General features: G+C 43.8%; 1 protein-coding gene across 5 annotated transcripts in view; it reads right to left on the bottom strand.

The window, feature by feature from the left end:
* Positions 1-6,936: 6,936 nt before the first annotated feature.
* Positions 6,937-20,336, bottom strand: part of fbxo31 (F-box protein 31) — a 54,068-nt gene continuing 40,668 nt past the window's right edge. For all 5 annotated transcript variants that reach the window (XM_087995643.1, XM_043706472.2, XM_043706473.2 and 2 more), the window contains 2 exons: positions 8,945-9,342; positions 6,937-7,897 (listed from right to left, as the gene is read on the bottom strand). In XM_087995643.1, the coding sequence (XP_087851769.1) occupies positions 7,675-7,897; positions 8,945-9,342 (621 nt within the window). In that variant the 3' untranslated portion in view covers positions 6,937-7,674. The remainder of the gene's footprint in view (positions 7,898-8,944; positions 9,343-20,336) is intronic.

The raw sequence follows: 20,336 nt of genomic DNA on the forward strand, positions 1-20,336 counted from the left end.
CATTCTGCTTTTTTGCTGCTGGCCACAGAAACATCTGTCTGTACCTGGGGACTACAGAATCCCCTAACACAAGTGATCTCTTGGAACCCGACGTACCCCTCGTTGCATTGGAGCCAGTGTCAATACCAGAAACTTGGCTGTTCGTGCTACATTCACCTGAGAATCCATCACCCCCTACATTTGACAATAGTGGACCCAGCAGTGATCCTTGTGGCAACCACTGATCAGAACTGGTCTGAATAGCAACCCTCTACCATTCCCCTCTATCTCCTACTGTCAAGTCAATCTTAAATCCAATTGGCTCGTTCTCCCTGGATCCCATGTGATCCAACCTTACTAAGCAGTCTACTTAGAAGGCCTTGCTAAAGTCCATATAGACAATGTTTGCCACACTCTCGTCATCTATCTTTTTGGTCACCTCTTCAAACAATTCAATTAAGTTTGTGGACACATTTTCCCATGCACAAAGCTATGCTGACTCGTCCAAAACTGACCTCACCTTTTCAAATTCATGTAGAGCCTCTCAGAATCCTTTCCAGCAACATACCCACCACTGACATCAGACTCACCTGTCTGTAATTCCCTGGTGTTTTCTTGCAGCCTTGCTTAAATAATAGCACAGCATTAGCTCACCTTCTATCTTCCAGCACCTCACGCGTGGGTGTCAATTTGATTTGATTTATTGAAGTCACGTGTATCTAAGTACAGTGAAAAACTTTGTTTTGTGAACAGGCAGATCACAGCAAACAAGGACATAGAGATTATAGGATTTATCAACTTTTATGCATTTTAAAACCTCCAACACCTCCTCTTCTATAATATGAACACTTTTCAAGACATCACTATTTATTCTCCTAGCTTCCACATCTTTCGCCACAGTAAACATTGATACAAAATAATCATTTAGTATCTCATCCATCTCCTGTGGTTCCACACATAGGTGGCCTTGTTAATCTTTAAGGTGTCCCTATCATTTCCCTGATTAGTCTTTTGCCCTCAATATATTTGTAGAATCTCTCTGGATTCTTCTTAACCTTATCTGCCAAAGCTAACTCATGTCCCGTTTTTGCTCTACTGATTTCACTCTTAAGTGTACTCCTAAACTTCCTACACTCAAGAAATTTATTTGACCCCAGCTGTCTATAAGGAGAAAGTGAAGTCTGCAGATGCTGGAGATCAGAGCTGAAAATGTGTTGCTGGAAAAGCGCAGGTCAGGCAGCATCCAGGGAACAGGAGAATCGACGTTTCGGGCATAAGCCCTTCCTGAAGAAGGGCTTATGCCCGAAACGCGATTCTCCTGTTCCCTGGATGCTGCCTGACCTGCTGCGCTTTTCCAGCAACACATTTTCAGCCCAGCTGTCTATAACCTTCATATGCCTCTTTTACCTTGGCCAGGGCGTCAATATCTCTCATCATCCAGTGTTTCCTACTCCTGCAAGCTTTGCCCTTTATGCTAGCTGGAACATACTCTCCCTGAACTCATGTTATCTCACTTTTGAAACCCTCTTACTAGATGTCCCTTAACCTGTGAACATCTTCCCCAATCAACTTCTGAAAGTTCCTAATAACATCAAAATTGGCCTTTCCCTAGAGAGATCTTTAATTTGTTGACCAGACCTATCCTTTTCCATAATTATTTGAAAACAATTAAAATTATGGCCACTAGTCCCAAATTGTTCCCCCACTGACACCTCGGTCACTTGCCCTGCCTCATTTCTCAAGAGGTTGGGTTTTGCTCCTTCTCTAGTAGGGCCGTCTACATATTGATTGAGAAAAATTTCTTGAACACATTTAACAAATTCTTCCCTATCCAAGCCCTAACATCTAGGCAGCCCCAGTCTGTGTTTAGAAAATTAAAACCCCCGCTATTAGAACTCTATTATTCTTGCATCTATCTGCGATCTCCCTACATATTTGCTCCTCAGTTTCCCACTGACTATTGGGAAGCCTATAGTACAGACCCTTCAAGGTGATTGTCCCCTTCTTATTTCTCATTTCCACCCATATAGCTTCACTGGACAAATCCCACAAATATTCTAAGTACTGCCTAATCAAAAACACAACTTTCCCTTCCTCTCTTGCCTCCCTTTCTATAGCATCTGTATCCTGGAATGTTGAGCTGCTTAGTCCTGTCACTCCCTCAACCATATTTCTGTAGTAGCTGCAGTAGTCTTACCTGTCAGGCCTCTTGCATTGAAATAAATAGTTAATTTATCAGCTTTATCTTGTTCTCTACCATGCTCTTGCCTGCTTTATATATTTAACTTGCTCCCTTTAATCTCTGTACCAGTCTCAACCTTCTCTCTTGTCTCACCCTTCTGCCAGACTATTTTAAACCATCCTGAGTGGCTCTGACAAATCTCCCCACCAGGATATTCATCCCCTTCCAGTTCAGGTGCAACCCGTCCCTTTGGACAAGTCACCTCTTCCTCAGAAGAGATCCCAATGATCCAAAAATCTGAATCCCAAAGTCTTTTCCACAGGGGAAGGGAGTTCAAAACTAGAGGGCATAGATTTAAAGTGAGAGGGGAAAGATTTAAAGGCACCTAAGCAGCAACCTTTTCACATGGAGGGTGGTGTGTATATAGAACAAACTGTCAGAAGAAGTGGTAGAGGCAGGTACAATGAAAAAGGTTTAGAGAAATATGGGCCAAATTCAGGCAAATGGGACTAGATCAATTTAAGAAATCTGGTCAGCATGGAGTTAAGCTGAAGGGTCTGTTTCCATGCAGTATGACCCTATAACTCCTTAGGCGCACATTCATCTGACCTATTGTCCTAGTCCTATTCTTAATACCACGTAGCCCATTGCAATCTTAACACCTGAAAATTCAGATATTCTACAAAGGATTGCAATCTATAATTAATTTATTTTTACCAGAATCCAATATTTGCTGTGGCGTACACACACACAATGCTCCATCCCAGGCAACCTCCTGGTGAACCTTCTCTGTACCCCCTCCAGTGCTATCACATCCTTCCTGGAGTGACGTGACCAGAACAGCACGCAGCTGTGGCCTAATAACACCCTGTACAACCCCAACATTCTTATATTTTCTCACTCTTATACTTTCTACCATAACTGATAAAAGCAAATGTCCCATATGACTTCTTAACTATTCTATTCACATGCTCTACCAACTTCAGGAATCTGTGAATAATTACCCCAAGATCTCTCTGTTCCTCTGAATGATTTTCTCCTGCCATTCATTAAATACTCCCTCGTCTTGTTTCTTCTTCCAAAGTTCATCACCTCACATTTATCAGTGTTAAATACCATCTGCCACTGATCTGTCCAACCCATTTTTATCTTCTTGTAATCCACAACCATCTTTTTCCCTATTGATTCACGCTACCAACCTTTATGTCATCTTCAAATAACGCTAACCTCCCAACGTTTTCATCCATATCATTTAAGTATATAACAAACAATAATGGTCCCAGTACTGATCTTTGTGGTACACCGCTAGACACTGTCCCCCTGTCACTTAAACATTCTTCTACCACTATCTTTGTGTCCTATTTCTAAGCCAATTTCTGATCCATCTCACCAAGTTTCCCTGAATTCCATGTGCTTTAGCCTTCTCAATCAGTATCCCATGTGAGACCTTGTCAAAGGCATTGCTAAAATCCATATAAGCTACATTATCTGAACTTCCCACATTCACACTTGATCACATCTTCAAAAAATTCTAACAAATTTGTTAGGCATGACCTCCATCTGACAAAGTCATGCTGATTATCCTAGTTAACTCAGACTTTTCAAGTGGGTAGGAGAAAGTGAGGACTGTAGATGCTGGAGATCAGTGTTGAAACTTTATTGCTGGAACAGCACAGCAGGTCAGGCAGCATCCAGGGAACAGGAGATTCGACGTTTCGGGCACAGGCCCTTCTTCAGGAAGAAGGGCCTGTGCCCGAAACGTCGAATCTCCTGTTCCCTGGATGCTGCCTGACCTGCTGTGCTGTTCCAGCAATAAAGTTTCAACTTTGATCTCCAGCATCTGCAGACCTCACTTTCTCCTCGCTGGAGATCAGTCAAAAAGTGTGGCACTGGAAAAGCCCGGCTGGTCAGGCAGTATCTGGGGAGCATGAGTCGATGTTTCAAGCATAAGCTCTTCATCAGGAATGTGGGGCTTAGAGATAAATGGGAGGAGGTGGGCTGTGGGAAGGTAGCTAGGAATGCGATAGATGAAGTTGGTGATAGGTCAGATAGGTGGGAAGGAAGATTGACAAATAGGACAGTTCAAGAGGGCAGTGCTGAGTTGGAATGTTGGATCTGGGATAGCGTGGGAGGGGAGATGAGGAAACTGGTGAAATTGACATTGATACTCCTACTGCCTTTATACCCTAAGGATTCACTCGAACTCTGCTGTCTATACCTGACATGCTTTCTTTTTCTTGAGTAAAACCTCAACTTCTCGTCATCCAGCATTCCCTACACCTACCATCCTTGCCTTTCTTGAGGAAGAACGTCTTCACCCAATGGGTTGTGAATCTATGGAAGTCCCTGCCCATTGAAACAGTTGAGGCTACCTCATTGAACACTTTTAAAGCAATGATTGATAGATTTTTGAACAGTAAAGGAATTAAGGGTTATGGTGAACAGATAGGTAAGTAGACCTGCATCCATAAAAAGGTCAGCCATAATCTTACTGAATGGCAGAGCAGGCTTGACAGGCCAGCTGGTCTATTCCTTCTCCTATTTCTTATATTATGTACTTATCATAGAATTCTCCTTAATCCTGTTCACTGGTCCTTTATCACGCCCCCTTTTTGCTTTCTTAAGTTCCCGCTTGTCCTTCTGGGGGTCTTTGACTTTATTGCAATGGGGTCGCAGTATAGGAATGAAGTCTTGCTCCAACTATACAGGACTTTGGTGAGACCATGTAACAAATACTTTGTAGCTTTGTTTTTTAAGATGAAGTAGGGATATGCTTGCATTGAAAGTAATACAGCAATGGCTTGCTAAATTTACCCTGGGAGAGGGTGATTTTCCTACAATGGGATACTAAGTAAATGGAATCTATTCTTTGGAGTTCAGAAGAATGAAAGATCTCATTAAAACATACAAGATTCAGAAGCAGCTTAACAAGGTAGACACTGACTCTGTTTTCATTGGTCAGGTAATCTAATATCAGGATGCAGTCTCAGAATATAGCACCGAAAATCCAGCAGAGGAGGAAAAAGTAATCAACTCAAAGCATTCTGGACTTTTGGAATTCTCTTTAGGTAGTGGACGCTCCACCACTGAATACAGTTCACACTGAGATAGACAGATTGGCTCTCAGTAAATTAGGGAATATGGAGAGTATATGAGTACATCGAGTACATTGCGACCAGAACTGAACATCTCATTATAGGAAAGATTTGGCAACTTTAGAGGGTGCAGAGGAGATTTACCAGGATGCTGCCTGGACTGGTGACTGAAGAAAGGTTGAGGGAGCTAGGGATTTTCTCATTAGAACAAAGAAGATGAGAGGAGACTTGAGAGAGGTGTACAAGCTGTTGAGAGGCATAGAAAGAGTGGATAGCCAGAGACTTTTTCCCAGGGTGGAAACATCTATAACGAGGTATGATCAGCAAGTTTGCAGATGACACAAAGATTGGTGGAGTAGCAGAAAGCATAAGGGACTGTCAGAGAATACAGGAGGATATAGATAGACTGGAGAGTTGGGCGGAAAAGTGACAGATGGCTTTCAATCCAGACAAATGTGAGGTGATGCATTTAAGCAAGTCTAATTATAGAGCGAATTATACAATGAAAAGAAGAGCCTTGGGAAAGTTGCTGAGCAGAGAGATCTGGGAGTGCAGGTCCATTGTACCCTGAAGGTTGCTGCACAGGTGGATAGAGTGGTCAAGAAGCCATATAGTATGCTTGCCTTCATTGGACGGGGTATTGAGAATAGAGTTGGCATATCATGTTAAAATTGTACAAGACATTGGTTCGGTCACATTTAGAATATTGTGTACAGTTCTGGTCGTCACATTACCAAAAGGATGTGGACGCTTTGGAGAGGGTGCAGAGAAGGGTTACAAGGATGTTGTCTGGTATGGAAGGTGCTAGCTATGAAGAGAGGTTAAGTTTCATTAGAAAAAAGGAGACTGACGGGGGACCTGATTGAGGTTTACAAAATCATGAAGGTATAGACAGGGTGGATAGAGACAAGCTTTTTCCCAGGGGGAGGGATTCAATAACGAGAGGTCATGCTTTCAAGGTGAGAGGTGGAAAGTTGAAAGGGGGATACACGTGGTAAGTACTTCACACAGAGGGTGGTGGGCGTCTGGAACGCATTGCCAGCAGAGGTGGTAGAGGCAGGCACGGTAGATTCATTTAAGATGCATCGGGACAGATGTATGAGTAGGTGGGGAGCAGAGAGATACAGATGCTTAGGAATTGACCGACAGGTTTAGACAGTACATTTGGATCAGCTTAGGCTTGGAGGGCCAAAGGGCCTGTTCCTGGGCTGTAGATTTTCTTTGTTCTCTTTCTTTGAGGGGGCATACATTTTAAGGTAACTGAGGAAAGTTTAGAGGAGATATCAGCAGTAGGTTCTTTCCTCAGTGGTGGATCTGTGGAATGCACTGCCAGCAGTGGTAGTAGAGTCGGAAAAATTAAGGACATTTAAGCAACTCTTGGATAGGCACATGGAAGTTGGACAATGAAAGATATATAGTTTAGTCTGATCTTAGAGTAGGATAAAAGGACGGCACAACATCAAGGGCTGAAGGGTCTGTACTGTCCTGTGTTCTAAAGTAGAGTTGATGAAACACTTGCAGATTGTGGATAGGCTCTGGGGAGTCAGATAAATTACCCACTGCAAAGTACCCAGCCTCTGATTCATAGGCTTGCAGATTCCTGGAAACCTCAGTAAATATGGGATTATATTTCTGCGATTCCAGTTTGTCCTCAATGTAGGCAGGAAACAACACACAGCACAACTTCCAAAAGTTTCTTTTAATTAGGTCTTAGATAAAACTGAATAATTTCCAAACATTAAAGCATTAAACTGAATTCTTTATAAATTTTAACATAAATTAAAGTCTTTTAAGCATAACAGTATAAACCAAAATTTAAATAACACTTTAATTCCTGATTTAGCATCACTATGTCATAATTTTCAGGTTTCAAGAATGTGATGAGGTGTATGAAACACTCAGTTCATGTATAATCTTGTTTGTGTCATTAAAAATAAAAATCATCACTTCCTTGACATTCTCTCTCTCTCCAAACACAGTCAAAGTAAAGGTGTTTAACTATTTGTAACAAAATTAAAAGACAAAGTCCCTCAGAACCCCTCAATGAACCATCAACGTTTGCTCAGAGGACAGCAAAGCTTCATTCAAATCAACATTCATCCCATCTTTCATGCTAATGCAAAAGTGAGCACTGGTGTTCTCCACACTCCCATCTACATTGCTTTCTCTGCTCAGTCCACGAAGGCAGCTCTGAAAAACATTTTACGAAACCATTGCAGCAATTTTACCTTCGGGTAGTAGCTCAGGTGAGATAGGGTGGGGGTTAAGGTGAGGAGCAGGCGATATGTGGTTCTGGCAACTTCAAACACCAGGCTTTCTTTCCAAAGTGCATGCTTTAGTGTACATGGGGAGGGACTGCTTCACACAACTGTGATTTCTCAGAGCTGCAACACATCGTTCCCCGAGAACGAACATTAGTCAGGACGTCCATGATTGCATACTTTTGAGCATCAATTCGAAAGCTTCTCTGAAAGGAGCTTGTGCGCTTCTTAGCGAGTCTTCAATCCTGCTGTACAAGCTGAAGGATTTCAGATCCAGCCAGATGAAGCCAAAACATTGCTCATCAAATAGGACAAAAAGCCCAGGTGTCCTTTCGGGGCTGGTGAATCCATGACCTGCGATCAGGCCTGTGCCATAAAAACTAATATGAAGCAGAGAGACAATATTCAGAATCACTAAACAAAATTGTGAAAAAATCTGCCAGACAAACCCACCTGGTTTACTAATGTCATATAGGGAAATCTGCCATCCTTACCTGGTCTAGCTTACATGTAACATCAGACCATGACAATGCAGTTGACTCTTAGCTGCCCTCTGGCCAATTAGAAATGAGCAATAAATGCTAGTCTAACCAGTGACACTCTCGTCCCATGAACGAATATTAAGAAAGTGTACAGGTGTTTAATTAGGCCACATTTAAAATATTGCAGAGAGTTCTAGTCGCCACACAACCAGAAGGATATGGAGTCTTTAAAGGGGCCACAGGAAAGGTTTATTAGAGTGAAGTCTGGTTTGGAGGATATTAGCTATGAGGAGAGATTAATCAAACTTGGTTTGTTTTTCATTCTAACATCAGAAGCTAAGGAATGACCTGATAAAAGTTTACAGATTTATGAGATACATGGATAGAATGGACAGTTGGAGTCTTTTCCCAGGTGGAAATCTCAACTATCGAAGTTAAAGGCAAGAGGGACAGGTTTAAAGGAGATGCTGGAAGGTTTTGTTTTACACTGAGTGTGCTATGTGCCCTGGAATGTACCACCTTAGAGGTGTAGATGGAGGTGGATACAATGGCAATGTTTAAGAGACATCTTGACAGATAAGTGAATAGACAAGGAGTAGTAGGATAGGGACCATGAGGAGGCAAAAGGCTTTTAAGTTTAGAAGGGAGTCATGCATGAGTGTAGGTTGGGGGGGCTGAAGGTCCTCTTGTGCTGTACTGTTCTTTGTTCAAATTGATCAAACAGCATATTTCAAAGTGTAAAGCGGATAACCTTACACTGAAATGCATGTGTCACAGTTTTGCCCATTCACAATCTATTGTCTGCCTGCCTATTTGGCCAGATTGTCCAAATTCCCCTTTATCCTAGGATATCCCAGGGCATAATTTTCCCCAATATCAAAATGTTACCTTTGACCTCTTGAAAGGTTTGTTGGTATTTAGCCCATGCACTCTGCAGTTCCTTACCAGGCCCTACATGTTCTTGGATACACTTCATTTCGAGCCATCACTCCCACAGGTAGCACAAAGGGTTGCCCAGGCACTGACGGTGCTGGTGACCCTCCTGCAGTTGCTCCCTTTGATTCCCCTGTCTCAAGCGTTGTGCTCATCCCAGCAGCTTTCTTTTCTTGGTCTTCTGGTTCTTGGACACCATTACATGTAGGCTGCAAGCTGCTTGGATTTTGTTGAGAGCTGTCATGCCAGTGCTCCTGATTCTGTTGGTCACATTGCACTTGTTGGTGAACTTCCAGCACAATTTGAGACAGCTTGTCGAAACTTCGAAGATGTTCGACGTCAGGAAATAGGACAGGCCGAGTGACATCAATGTGCAAAGTCAGCTGACCAGCAGGTACATTCGGGTCTCCCTGTACTCAATGTTCAAAATAAACAAAAGGTTAGTTTTCATCATTCTGTCGCACCCATAGGTCATTGCTTTATTCAGTACTATTCTGGGGTACTAAAATTGTGTCTTGAAACATTTTCATTTCAATTTCAGTGCAAATTTACTGATGAGGCGATGGCCTAAAGGTATTAACACTGGGCTATTAATCCAGAAACCAGTTTGTCCAAATTCTCCTTTATTCTAATATATCCCAGTACACACTTGCCCCAATCTCAAGATAGCTATGACCTCTTGAAAGACTTGTTGGTACTGAGCCCCAGACACTCTATAGGTTCATACCAGCTTTCTGGGACCTAGGTTTCAAATCCCACCCGAGCAGATGATAGAATTTGAATTCAATAAAAAAAATCAGGAAAAAAAATGGCTTTTTAATATTACATAGACCATTACAGTTCAGTACAGGCCCTTTGGCCCTCAATGTTGCGCTGACCTGTGAAACCAATCTGAAACCCAACTAACCTACACTATTCCATTTTCATCCATATGTTTATCCAATGACCATTTAATGCCCTTAAAGTTGGCGAGTCTACTACTGTTCCTACTCTCTTCCTACTTCGTTTGTGTTGCATCAAGACACTATTCAAAAGGGCCACAACACACTGCAGCACACCAGAACTGCAAAAAGAGGAAGAGGAACACCTGTAAAAGGTATTCGCCAAAAACGGATACCCGCGCAATTTCATCAACAGATGCCTAAGAGAAAGACAATGGAACGAGGACATGCTGCAACCCAAAGGACTAGCCACACTACCATACATCAGGGGCATTTCAGAACTGACAGCCAGACTACTGCGACCACGAGGACTTATAACGGCACACAAACCAACAGCCACGCTCAGACAACAACTCACCAAAACGAAGGACCCGATACTCAGCATGAGCAAAACCAATGTAGTGTACAAAATACCATGCAAGGACTGCACTAAACACTATATAGGACAAACAGGAAGACAGCTAACAATCCGCATACATGAACATCAACTAGCCACGAAATGACACGACCAGCTATCCTTAGTAGCCACACACGCAGATGACAAGCAATGTGAATTCGACTGGGACAACACTACTATCATAGGGCAAGCCAAACAAAGAACAGCCAGGGAATTCCTAGAAGCATGGCACTCATCCACAAACTCCATCAACAAACACATCGACCTGGACCCAACATACCGGCCACTACAGCGGACAGCTGAAACTGACAACCGGAAGCGGCAGGGACAGGCCACTACAAATGCCGGAGGAAAGATCACAGAAGTGCTTCACAGGAGGCTCCCAAGCACTGAGGATGTCACCTAGACAGGGGACGAAACATTTGCAACCAAAACCTCCAGCTCGGCGAACAGAACCACAACAACGAGCACCCGAGCTACAAATCTTCACCCAAACTATGAAGGGATATTAAAAACTGACGTAGACAATGAGAGTTTCTTTAATTAGATAGAAAGGAAAGAGCTCAAAGTGAACATAGGCCTCTTACAACATGAATCTAAGGAGATGGCTATAGGGATCAAAGAAATGGCAGGAGTTATAGATATTTTGCATTCGTCTTCACGGTGAAATACACTTTAGAAGGGGATTGTATTAATACTAAAGGATACAAGGGAGGAATTAAGTGACATGGAAATTGTTGTAGCGGGTTTTGAGAAGATTTGTAGCTCAGATTGAGGTTCTGGTTGAAGGTTTGCTCGCTGAGCTGGAAGGTTCATTTCCAGACATTTCGTCACCCTACTAGATAACATCTTCAGTGGGCCTCCGGGCGAAGCACTGCTGATGATTTCTGCTTTCTATTTATAGGTTTGGGTTTCCGTGGGTTGGTGATGTCATTTCCTGTGGTTATGTCATTTCCTGTTCTTTTTCTCAGGAGGTGATAGATGGGGTCGAACTCGATATGTTTGTTTATAGAGTTCCGGTTGGAATGCCACACTTCTAGGTTGTTGTATTAGACAATTAATGGGGCTAAAGGCAGATAGCTTATATCTTAGGATCCTAAAATAATTAGTTTTTTTATTTCATTTGTGGGATGTGGGTGTCGCTGGCTGGCCAGCATTTATTGCACCTAGGTAAAAGTGAGGACGACAGATGCTGGAACCGAGAGTTTTGATCAGACTGGTGCTGGAAAAGCACAGCCGGTCAGGCAGCATTCGAGGAGCAGGAAAATCGACGTATCGGACAAAAGCCCTTCTTCATTTATTGCACCTCGCTAGTTGCCCTTGAGAAGGTGGTGAGCTGCATCTTTGAACTGTTGCAGTCTACATGCTGTGAGCTGACCCACAATGCCATTAGGGCTGGAATTCCAGGATTTTGACCCAGCAACTGTGAAAGCAATAAATTTCTAAGTCAGGATGGTGAATAACTTTGAGGGAACACCACCATCTTCAAGTTTCCCATGTATCTGCTGATCTTGTCCTTCTAGATGGAACTGGTTGAGAATTTGAAAGGTGCTGAGAACCTTTGGTGAATTCCTGCAGTGCATCTTGTAGACAGTATATAATGCTACGACTGAGCGTCAGTGGTGGAGGGAATGCCAATCTAGCAGGCTGCTTTGTCCTGGGTGGTATCAAGCTCCTAGAGTGTTGTTACAGCTGCACTCATCCAGGCAAGTGCAGGGTATTCCATCACACTCTTTACTTATGCCTTGTAGATGGTGGACAGGCTTTGGGTAGTCAGGAGGGGAGTTACTCACCCAGTATTCCTAACCTCTGACCTGCTCTTGTAGCCACTGTTTATGTGGTCAGTCCAGTTGAATTCCTGGGCAGTGGTAACCCTCAGGATGTTGGTAATGGAAGATGGCAACACCACTGAATGTCAAGGGGAAGTGGTTAGATTGCCTTTTATTGGTGATGATCATAGCCTAGCATTTGTGTGGCATGAATGTCACTTGTCAACCCAAGCTTGGATATTGTCCAGATCTTGTGGCATTTGAATGTGCACTGCTTCAGTATTGAAGCAATTGCAAATGGTGTTGAACTTTGTGCAATCATCAGCAAACATCTTCACTTCTGACCTTATGATGGAGGGAAGGTCATTGATGAAGCAGCTGAAAATAGTTGGGCCTGCGACACTACTCTGACGAACTCCTACAGAGATGTTCTGCAGCTAGGATGACTGACCTCCAACAACCACAACCATTTATGTGCCAGCTAGGACTCTAACAGCCAGGACTCTAATAGCCAGAGTGTTTGCTCCCTGATATCACCGATTCCAGTTTTGCTAGGGCTTTTTGATGCCACTCTCAGTTGAATGAAGGTTTGATGTCAAAAGCTATCACTCTCACCTTGCCTCTGGAATTCAGCTCTTTTGTCCGTGATTGAACTAAGGCTGTAATGAGGGCAGGAGCTGAGTGGCCCTGGCGGCACCCAAAGTAGGCAAAAAATGAGCACATTATTGCTGATCAGGTGCTGCGTGATAGCAATGTTGATGACATGTTCCATCACTTTATTAATGATTGAGAGTAGACTGATGTGGCTGTGTTCGATTTATGTACAGGGCATACCTGGGCATTTTTCCACATTGTCAGGTAAATACCAGTGTTGTAGCTGTACTGGAACAGCTTGGCGAAGGGAGTGGCAAGTTCTAGACAGAAATCTTCAGTACTACTGCCAAATATTGTCAGGGCCCACAGCCTTTGCAGTATCCAAAGTCTCCAATCCTTCCATGATATTACATGGAATGAATCAAATTGGCTCCAGCCTAGTATGTGACCACTAGATGAGACCAAGATGGATTATCCATTTGGCACTTAGAGTCAGAATAATACGGCAAGGACACAGGCTCTTTGGCCCAAACTGGTCAATGTCAGGAAATAGTATTAGGGAATATCATGGGATTGAAACCCACTAAATCCTCAGAAGTGGCCCTAGAAATCATGGACGCATTAGTGATCATTTTCCAGCATTCTGTCGACCCTCTAAAAATTCCAATGGATTGGAGGGTAGCTAATGTAACTCCATTCTTTAAAAAAAAACTATTAGAGTTAACAACAGTGAATCAGATATTGTGTACCTGGACTTTCAAAAGTCTTTTGACAAAGTTCCATAGATGCCAGAAAGGGCTGCAGACAATTGGAATAAATGGGTCCTCTTCAGAGTGACAAGTGAGGTGCTGCAGGGTTCAGTGCTGGGACACCAGCTGTTCACAATATACATTAATATATGACTGATTTGGACGAAGGAATCAAGTGTTGGAATAAGGATGTCTCGCTGCAGTTATATAGGAGGAGAAAGTGAGGTCTGCAGATGCTGGAGATTAGAGCTGAAAATGTGTTGCTGGAACAGCGCAGCAGGTCAGGCAGCATCCAGGGAACAGGAGAATCGACGTTTCGGGCATAAGCCCTTCTTCAGGGCTGGATGCTGCCAGACCTGCTGCGCTGTTCCAGCAACACATTTTCAGCTGCAGTTATATAGGGCCTTGGTGAGGCCACACCTTGAGTATTGTGAGCAGTTTTGGTCTCCTAGTCTGAGGAAGGACGTTTTTGCTATTGAGTGTGTCCAGCAAAAAATTACCAGACTGATTCCCAGGATGGCAGGCCTAATATTTGAGGAAAACCTAGATCCACTGGTCTTGTACTTGCTGGAATTTAGAAGAATGAGGGGGGGGGGGCCGGGGTGGATCTCATAGAACCATATAAAATCCTGATGGGACTGGGCAAGCTAGATGCATTAAGAATGTGCTAGCTATGAAGAGAGGTTGAGTAGGTTAGGATTGTTTTCATTAGAGAAAAGGAGATTGAGGGGGAAGTGATTGAGGTCTACAAAGTCATAAAGGGTATAGACTGGGCAGATAGAGATAAGCTTTTTCCCAGGGTGAAGGATTCAATAAAGCTTTCAAGGGGAGAGGTGAAACGTTTAAGGGGGTACACGCAGCAAATACTTTACACAGAGGGTGGTAGATGCCTGGAAAGCGTTGCCAGCAGAAGCAGTGGCAGGCGCAATAGATTCATTTAAGATGCGTATGGATAGATGCATGAGTAGGTGGGGAGCAGAGGGATACAGATGCTTAGAAATTGGGTGACAGGTTTAGACAGTGGATTTGGATCGGCTCAGGCTTGGAGGGCCGAAGGGCCTGTTCCTGGGCTGTAAATTTTTTTTTTTTTTTAAGATTAGATTACTTACAGTGTGGAAACAGACCCTTCGGCCCAACAAGTCCACACCGCCCCGCCGAAGCGCAACCCACCCATAACCCTGCATTTACCCCTTACCTAACACTACGGGCAATTTAGCATGGCCAATTCACCTGACCTGCACATCTTTGGACTGTGGGAGGAAACCGGAGCACCCGGAGGAAACCCACGCAGACCGGGGAGAACGTGCAAACTCCACACAGTCAGTCGCCTGAGGCGGGAAATGAACCCGGGTCTCTGGCGCTGTGAGGCAGCAGTGCTAACCACTGTGCCACCGTGCCGCCCACAAGGTGTTCTTTGTTGGCTAAGTCCAGAACTAGGGGTCACGGTATAAGAATGAGGGGTAAGCCATTCAGGACCAAGGTGAGGAAGACTTTCGTCACTCTGTTGTGAACCTGTGAAATTCTCTCCCACAGGAAACTGTTGAATATATCTAATGAAGTGGCCTCAAGAGGGAGCTGGACATGGTCCTTGTGGCTGAAGGGATCAAGGGGTACGGGAAGAGGGCAGGAATGGGATACTGAGATTGCATGATCAGCCATGATTGTATTGAATGGCTGCGCTGGCTCAAAGGGCCTACTCCTGCACCTATTTTATACATTTCTATCACTCACTGTTTATGCCATCTGGCATGCAAGTAGTCCTGTTTTGGTGGCTTCACCAGGTTGACAACCCATCTTCAGATTTTCCTGGCGTTGCTCCTGGCATGCCTCCTGCACTCTCCATTGAACCAGAGCTAATGCCCTGGCTTGATGGTAACAGTTGAGTGGGGGATATGCCAGGCCATGAGGTTACAGATCATCTTGGAGTACAAGTCTGTTGCTGTTGATGGCCCACAGAACCTCATGGATACCCAGTCTTGAGATGCTAGACCTGTCTCCACAAGGACTGTGTGGCGATCACTCTTACCAATACTGTCACAGATCTGCAACTGACAGATTGGCAAGGATGAGGTAAAGTTTGTTTTGCCCTCTTGTTGGTTCCCTAACCACCTACCGCAGACCAAATCTAGCAGCTACGTCCTTTAGGACTCAATCAGCTCAATAGCTGCAGAGATTGTGGATTGCAATAGTTGTAATTTTAAAAAAATCCTTGATTCTGGAGAAGTACTGGAGGATTGGAAAACTTCTAACGTAACACCCCTATTCAAGAAGGGAGACAGACAAAAAGCAGGTACCTAGAGGCTGATTTTCCAACATCTATTGTTGGAAAAGTATTGGAATCAATTATGTAATGGCAGCACATTTGAAAAATCATAATCTAATCAAGCAATCAGCATGGCTTCATGAAATGGGAAATGGTCACTAACTAATTTATTAAGAGTTTTTCTAGGAACTCTCAACCAGAGCGGATACAGGGGAACTAGATGTGTGATATCTAGACTTCCATAAGGCATTCAAGGTCTCACAAAAGATTAAGTTATGGTTTTGAAGGCAGCATATTGTTTTGGACAGAGAACTGGCTAATGGGGAGGAGACAGCAAGTGGATTAATGAGATGTTTTTCAGGTTGGCATCCTGTTACCAGTGGGGTTCCACAAAATGTACTGTAGCTAAATTTGCAGACCACACGAAAATAGGGGAAAAGCAAGTTGCAAGAAGGGTACAAATAGTTTACAAAAGAAGCATAGATAGGTAAGTGAGTTGGCAAATAGCACATAACATGGAAAATTTTAAACTGTTCATTTGGAAGGGAGATCAAAAGAACAGTATTCAATGGAGAAAAACTCCAGAAATCTGCATTCAAAGGGACTTGGAGTCCTTGTACACAAAAGTGAGCTAGAGCACAGATGCAGCACATAATCAGGAAGGCTAATGGAATGTTGGCCCTATTTCAAGGGGGTTGGAGTATAAGAAAAGGGAAGTCTTACTGCAACTGTACAAGGTGCTGGTGAGACCACATATGGAGTACAGAAAGTAGTTTTGGTCCTCTTATTAAAGGAAATTCAGTATTTCATTGAAGGCAGTTCAGAGAAGGTTCACTAGGATGATCCTTTGGTATGAAGGGATTGTCTTATGAGCAAAGGCTAACAGGTTGGGACTCTACTCACTATAGTTTAAAAGAATGAAAGGTGATCTCATTGAAACATATGGGATTCTTAAGGGGCTTGGCAAGGTAAATACTGTGAGGATGTTTCCTATCGTGGAAGAGTCTATGACCAGAGGGCACAGGCTTAGAATAAAAGGACACCAATTTTAGACTGAGATGAGGAGACCACTGCTGAAAATGTGTTGCTGAAAAAGCGCAGGAGATCAGGCAGCATCCAAAGAGCAGGAGAATCGACATTTCAGGCATGAGCCCTTCTTCAGGAATGAGGAAAGTGTGCCATGCAGGCTAAGATAAAAGGTAGGGAGGAGGGGCGTTGGAAATGTGATAGGTGGAAGGAGGTTAAGGTGAGGGTGATAGGTTTCATTAAGGAGACCACTAACAACCAAAGAAAATACATGCACTGTTTCTCAATGACTACTACCTGGTGGCTCTGACCTCCATAATGAGGAAGTGCTTCAAGAGCTTAGTCATGGCCAATATCACTTCTAGCCTGCCAGTCTACCTCGATCTCTTGTAATTTGCCTATCTGCGCAATAGGTCCATGGCAGATGCCATTTCCCTTAGCCCTACACTCATTCCTGGAGCATTTGGACAATAATCAGGATTCTACTTCTTGACTCCAGCTGCTTTCAGTAACAAAGATGATTGATAAGGGCAGAGCAGTAGATGTGATCTATATGGACTTCAGTAAGGCATTCAACAAGGTTCCCCCATGGGAGACTGATTAGCAAGGTTAGATCTCATGGAATACAGGGAGGACTAGCCATTTGGATACAGAACTGGCTCAAAGGTAGAAGACAGAGGCTGGTGGTGGAGAGTTGTTTTTCAGACTGGAGGCCTGTGACCAGTGGAGTGCCACAGGGATTGGTGCTGGGTCCTCTTCTTTTTGTCATTTACATAAATGATTTGGCTGCGAGCATTAGAGGTACAGTTAGTAAGTTTGCAGATGACACCAAAATTGGAGGTGTACTGGACAGCGAAGAGGGTTACCTCAGATTACAACAGGATCTGGACCAGATGGGCCAATGGGCTGAGAAGCAGATGGAGTTTAATTCAGATAAATGCGAGGTGCTGCATTTTGGGAAAGCAAACCTTAGCAGGACCTATACACTTAATGGTAAGGTCATGGGGAGTGTTGCTGAACAAAGAGACCTTGGAGTGCAGGTTCATAGCTCCTTGAAAGTGGAGTCGCAGGTGGATAGGATAGTGAAGGCGGCATTTGGTGTGCTCTCCTTTATCGGTCAGAGTATTGAGTACAGGAGTCGGGAGGTCATGTTGCGGCTGTACAGGGCATTGGTTAGGCCACTGTTGGAATATTGTGTGCAATTCTGGTCTCCTTCCTATCAGAAAGATGTTGTGAAATTTGAAAGGGTTCAGAAAAGATTTACAAGGATGTTGCCAGGGTTGGAGGATTTGAGCTATAGGGAGAGGCTGAATAGGCTGGGGCTGTCTTCCCTGGAGCGTCGGAGACTGAGGGGTGACCTTATACAGGTTTACAAAATTATGAGGGGCATGGATAGACAAAGTCTTTTCCCTGGGGTCGGAGTCCAGAACTAGAAGGCATAGGTTTAGGGTGTGAAGGGAAAGATATAAAAGAGACCTAAGGGGCAACTTTTTCACGCAGAGGGTGGTATGTATATGGAATGAGCTGCCAGAGGAAGTGGTGGAGGCTGGTACAATTGCAACATTTAAGAGGCATTTGGATGGGTATATGAATAGGAAGGGTTTGGAGGGATATGGGCCGGGTGCTGGCAGGTGGGACTAGATTGATTGGGTTGGGATATCGGGTCGGCATGAACGGGTCGGACCCGTTGATGAAGGGTCTGTTTCCATGCTGTACATCTCTATGATTCTATAATACCAACCAAACTAATCTCCAAACTCTAAGACCTAGGTCTCTGCTTTGCGACAATCCTCAAGAATGCATACTTAGTTCCTGACTCTAGTCCCTGCATACTCATGACTATGTGGCTAAATTTCATCAGACCTACAACTACACGTTCACGGATGACACACACAGTTGTAGGCTGGATATCAAACAATGATAAGACAGAATACAGGAAAAAGATAAAGTATTTGGCGACACTGTTATCTGAATACAATCTGTCCCTTAACATCAGCAAAACTAAAGACCTGATCGTCGACTTCAGGAAGCATGGAGGGGGGCATGCTCCTGTCTATATCAATGGTGCTGTGGTAGAGATGGTCAAGATTGTCAAGTTCCTAGGAGTGATCAACAACAATCTGTCCTGGACTTCCCACGTTGATGTGATGGTCAGGACGGGCACAACAACACTTCTTCCTCAGGAGATTAAGGAAATTTGGCATGTCCATAAGGACTCTCACCAACTTTTACACATGCACCATAGAAAGCATTCTATCTGGATGCATCACGACATGGTACGGCAACTGGTCTGTCCAGGACCGTAAGAAACTACGAAGAGTTGCACACACAGCCCAGTCGATCACACAAGTAATCTTGCATCGACTCCACCTATACTTCTTGATGCCTTGGAAAGGCAGCCAACATCAAAGACACATCCCACCTCTGTTATAATCTCTTCTAACCTCTTCCGTCAGGCATAAGATACTAAAGCTTAAACACATGTAGCAACAGATTCAAGAACAGCTTCTTCCCCGCTATTATTAAACTTCTGAATGGAACTCTCAAATTTCAAATTTAAATGTTGGTCTTCCTTTTTGTGCACCTTCTCTGCAGCTGCAACATTGTAGTCCATACTTTGTTCGATCACCCTATGATTGTTGTATGTTACGATCTGCCTGTATTGCATATAAATTAAAGCATTTCACTATACTTAGATATATGTGACAATAATAAATCAAATCAAAGTCCTCCTTACTAGCACCAGGAGGTTAGTGCCAGAATTGAGACAGCTGTCTCACAGACTAGTCATATTTATGAAACCATATCTTAATGTCATTATAACCCACTGACACAACGGCATAGTGGTAAACTGTTGGGAGGGAATTGCCCTGAGAGGCTATAACACTGTCTACCGATGCCATTAATCTCCTGATCTCCAGGTCCCACCTCTACTCTGGCTACTGAATCAGTACTCCTCCATTACGAACACCAGTCGAAGAAAGCATTGAGGTTGGCAAGGGTACAGAATGTACTCGAGGTGGGTGACTTCAATATCTATCAAGAGTGGCCCGGCTACATTACTACTGATCAAGATATTCTGAGTGCAAAAGGAGATGACGGATAGACATGGTGTGCAGGTGGTGGTGAGTGAACCATCCTCATCAATCTGCTGGCTGCAGATGCATCTGTCTGTGACAGTATCAGTAAGAGCGACCACTGCATAGTCCTTATGGAGACAAAGTCCTGCCTTCACATTGAGAAAACCTTTCCACTGTGTTGTGTGGCAATATCAACATTCTAAACGAGGCAGATTTCAAACAGATCTAGCAACTCAACAAGGCATTCACAAGGCGCTGTGGCCATCAATAGCAGAAGAGTTGTACTCCAGGGCAATCTGCAACCTCACGGCCCAACATATACCCCACTCAATCATTACCATCAAGGCAAGGGATCAACCTTGATTCAATGGAGAGCACAGAAGGGCAAGCCAGGAGCCGCACCAGGCAAACTTGAAGATGAGGCGTCAACCTGGTGAAGATACCAAACTGGGCTACTTGTATGCCAAACTGCATAAACAGAAAATGATAGACAGAGCTGAGCAATCTGATACCAATGTATCAGACCTAAATAAAAACCGAAAGGACTGCAGATGCTGTAAATCAGAAGCAAAAACACAAGTTGCT

The sequence above is a fragment of the Chiloscyllium plagiosum genome, unplaced genomic scaffold (genome assembly GCF_037043375.1).
Source record: "Chiloscyllium plagiosum isolate Xiang-an unplaced genomic scaffold, Cpla_swu_hap1 HiC_scaffold_17, whole genome shotgun sequence".
NCBI classification, from domain to species: domain Eukaryota; kingdom Metazoa; phylum Chordata; class Chondrichthyes; order Orectolobiformes; family Hemiscylliidae; genus Chiloscyllium; species Chiloscyllium plagiosum.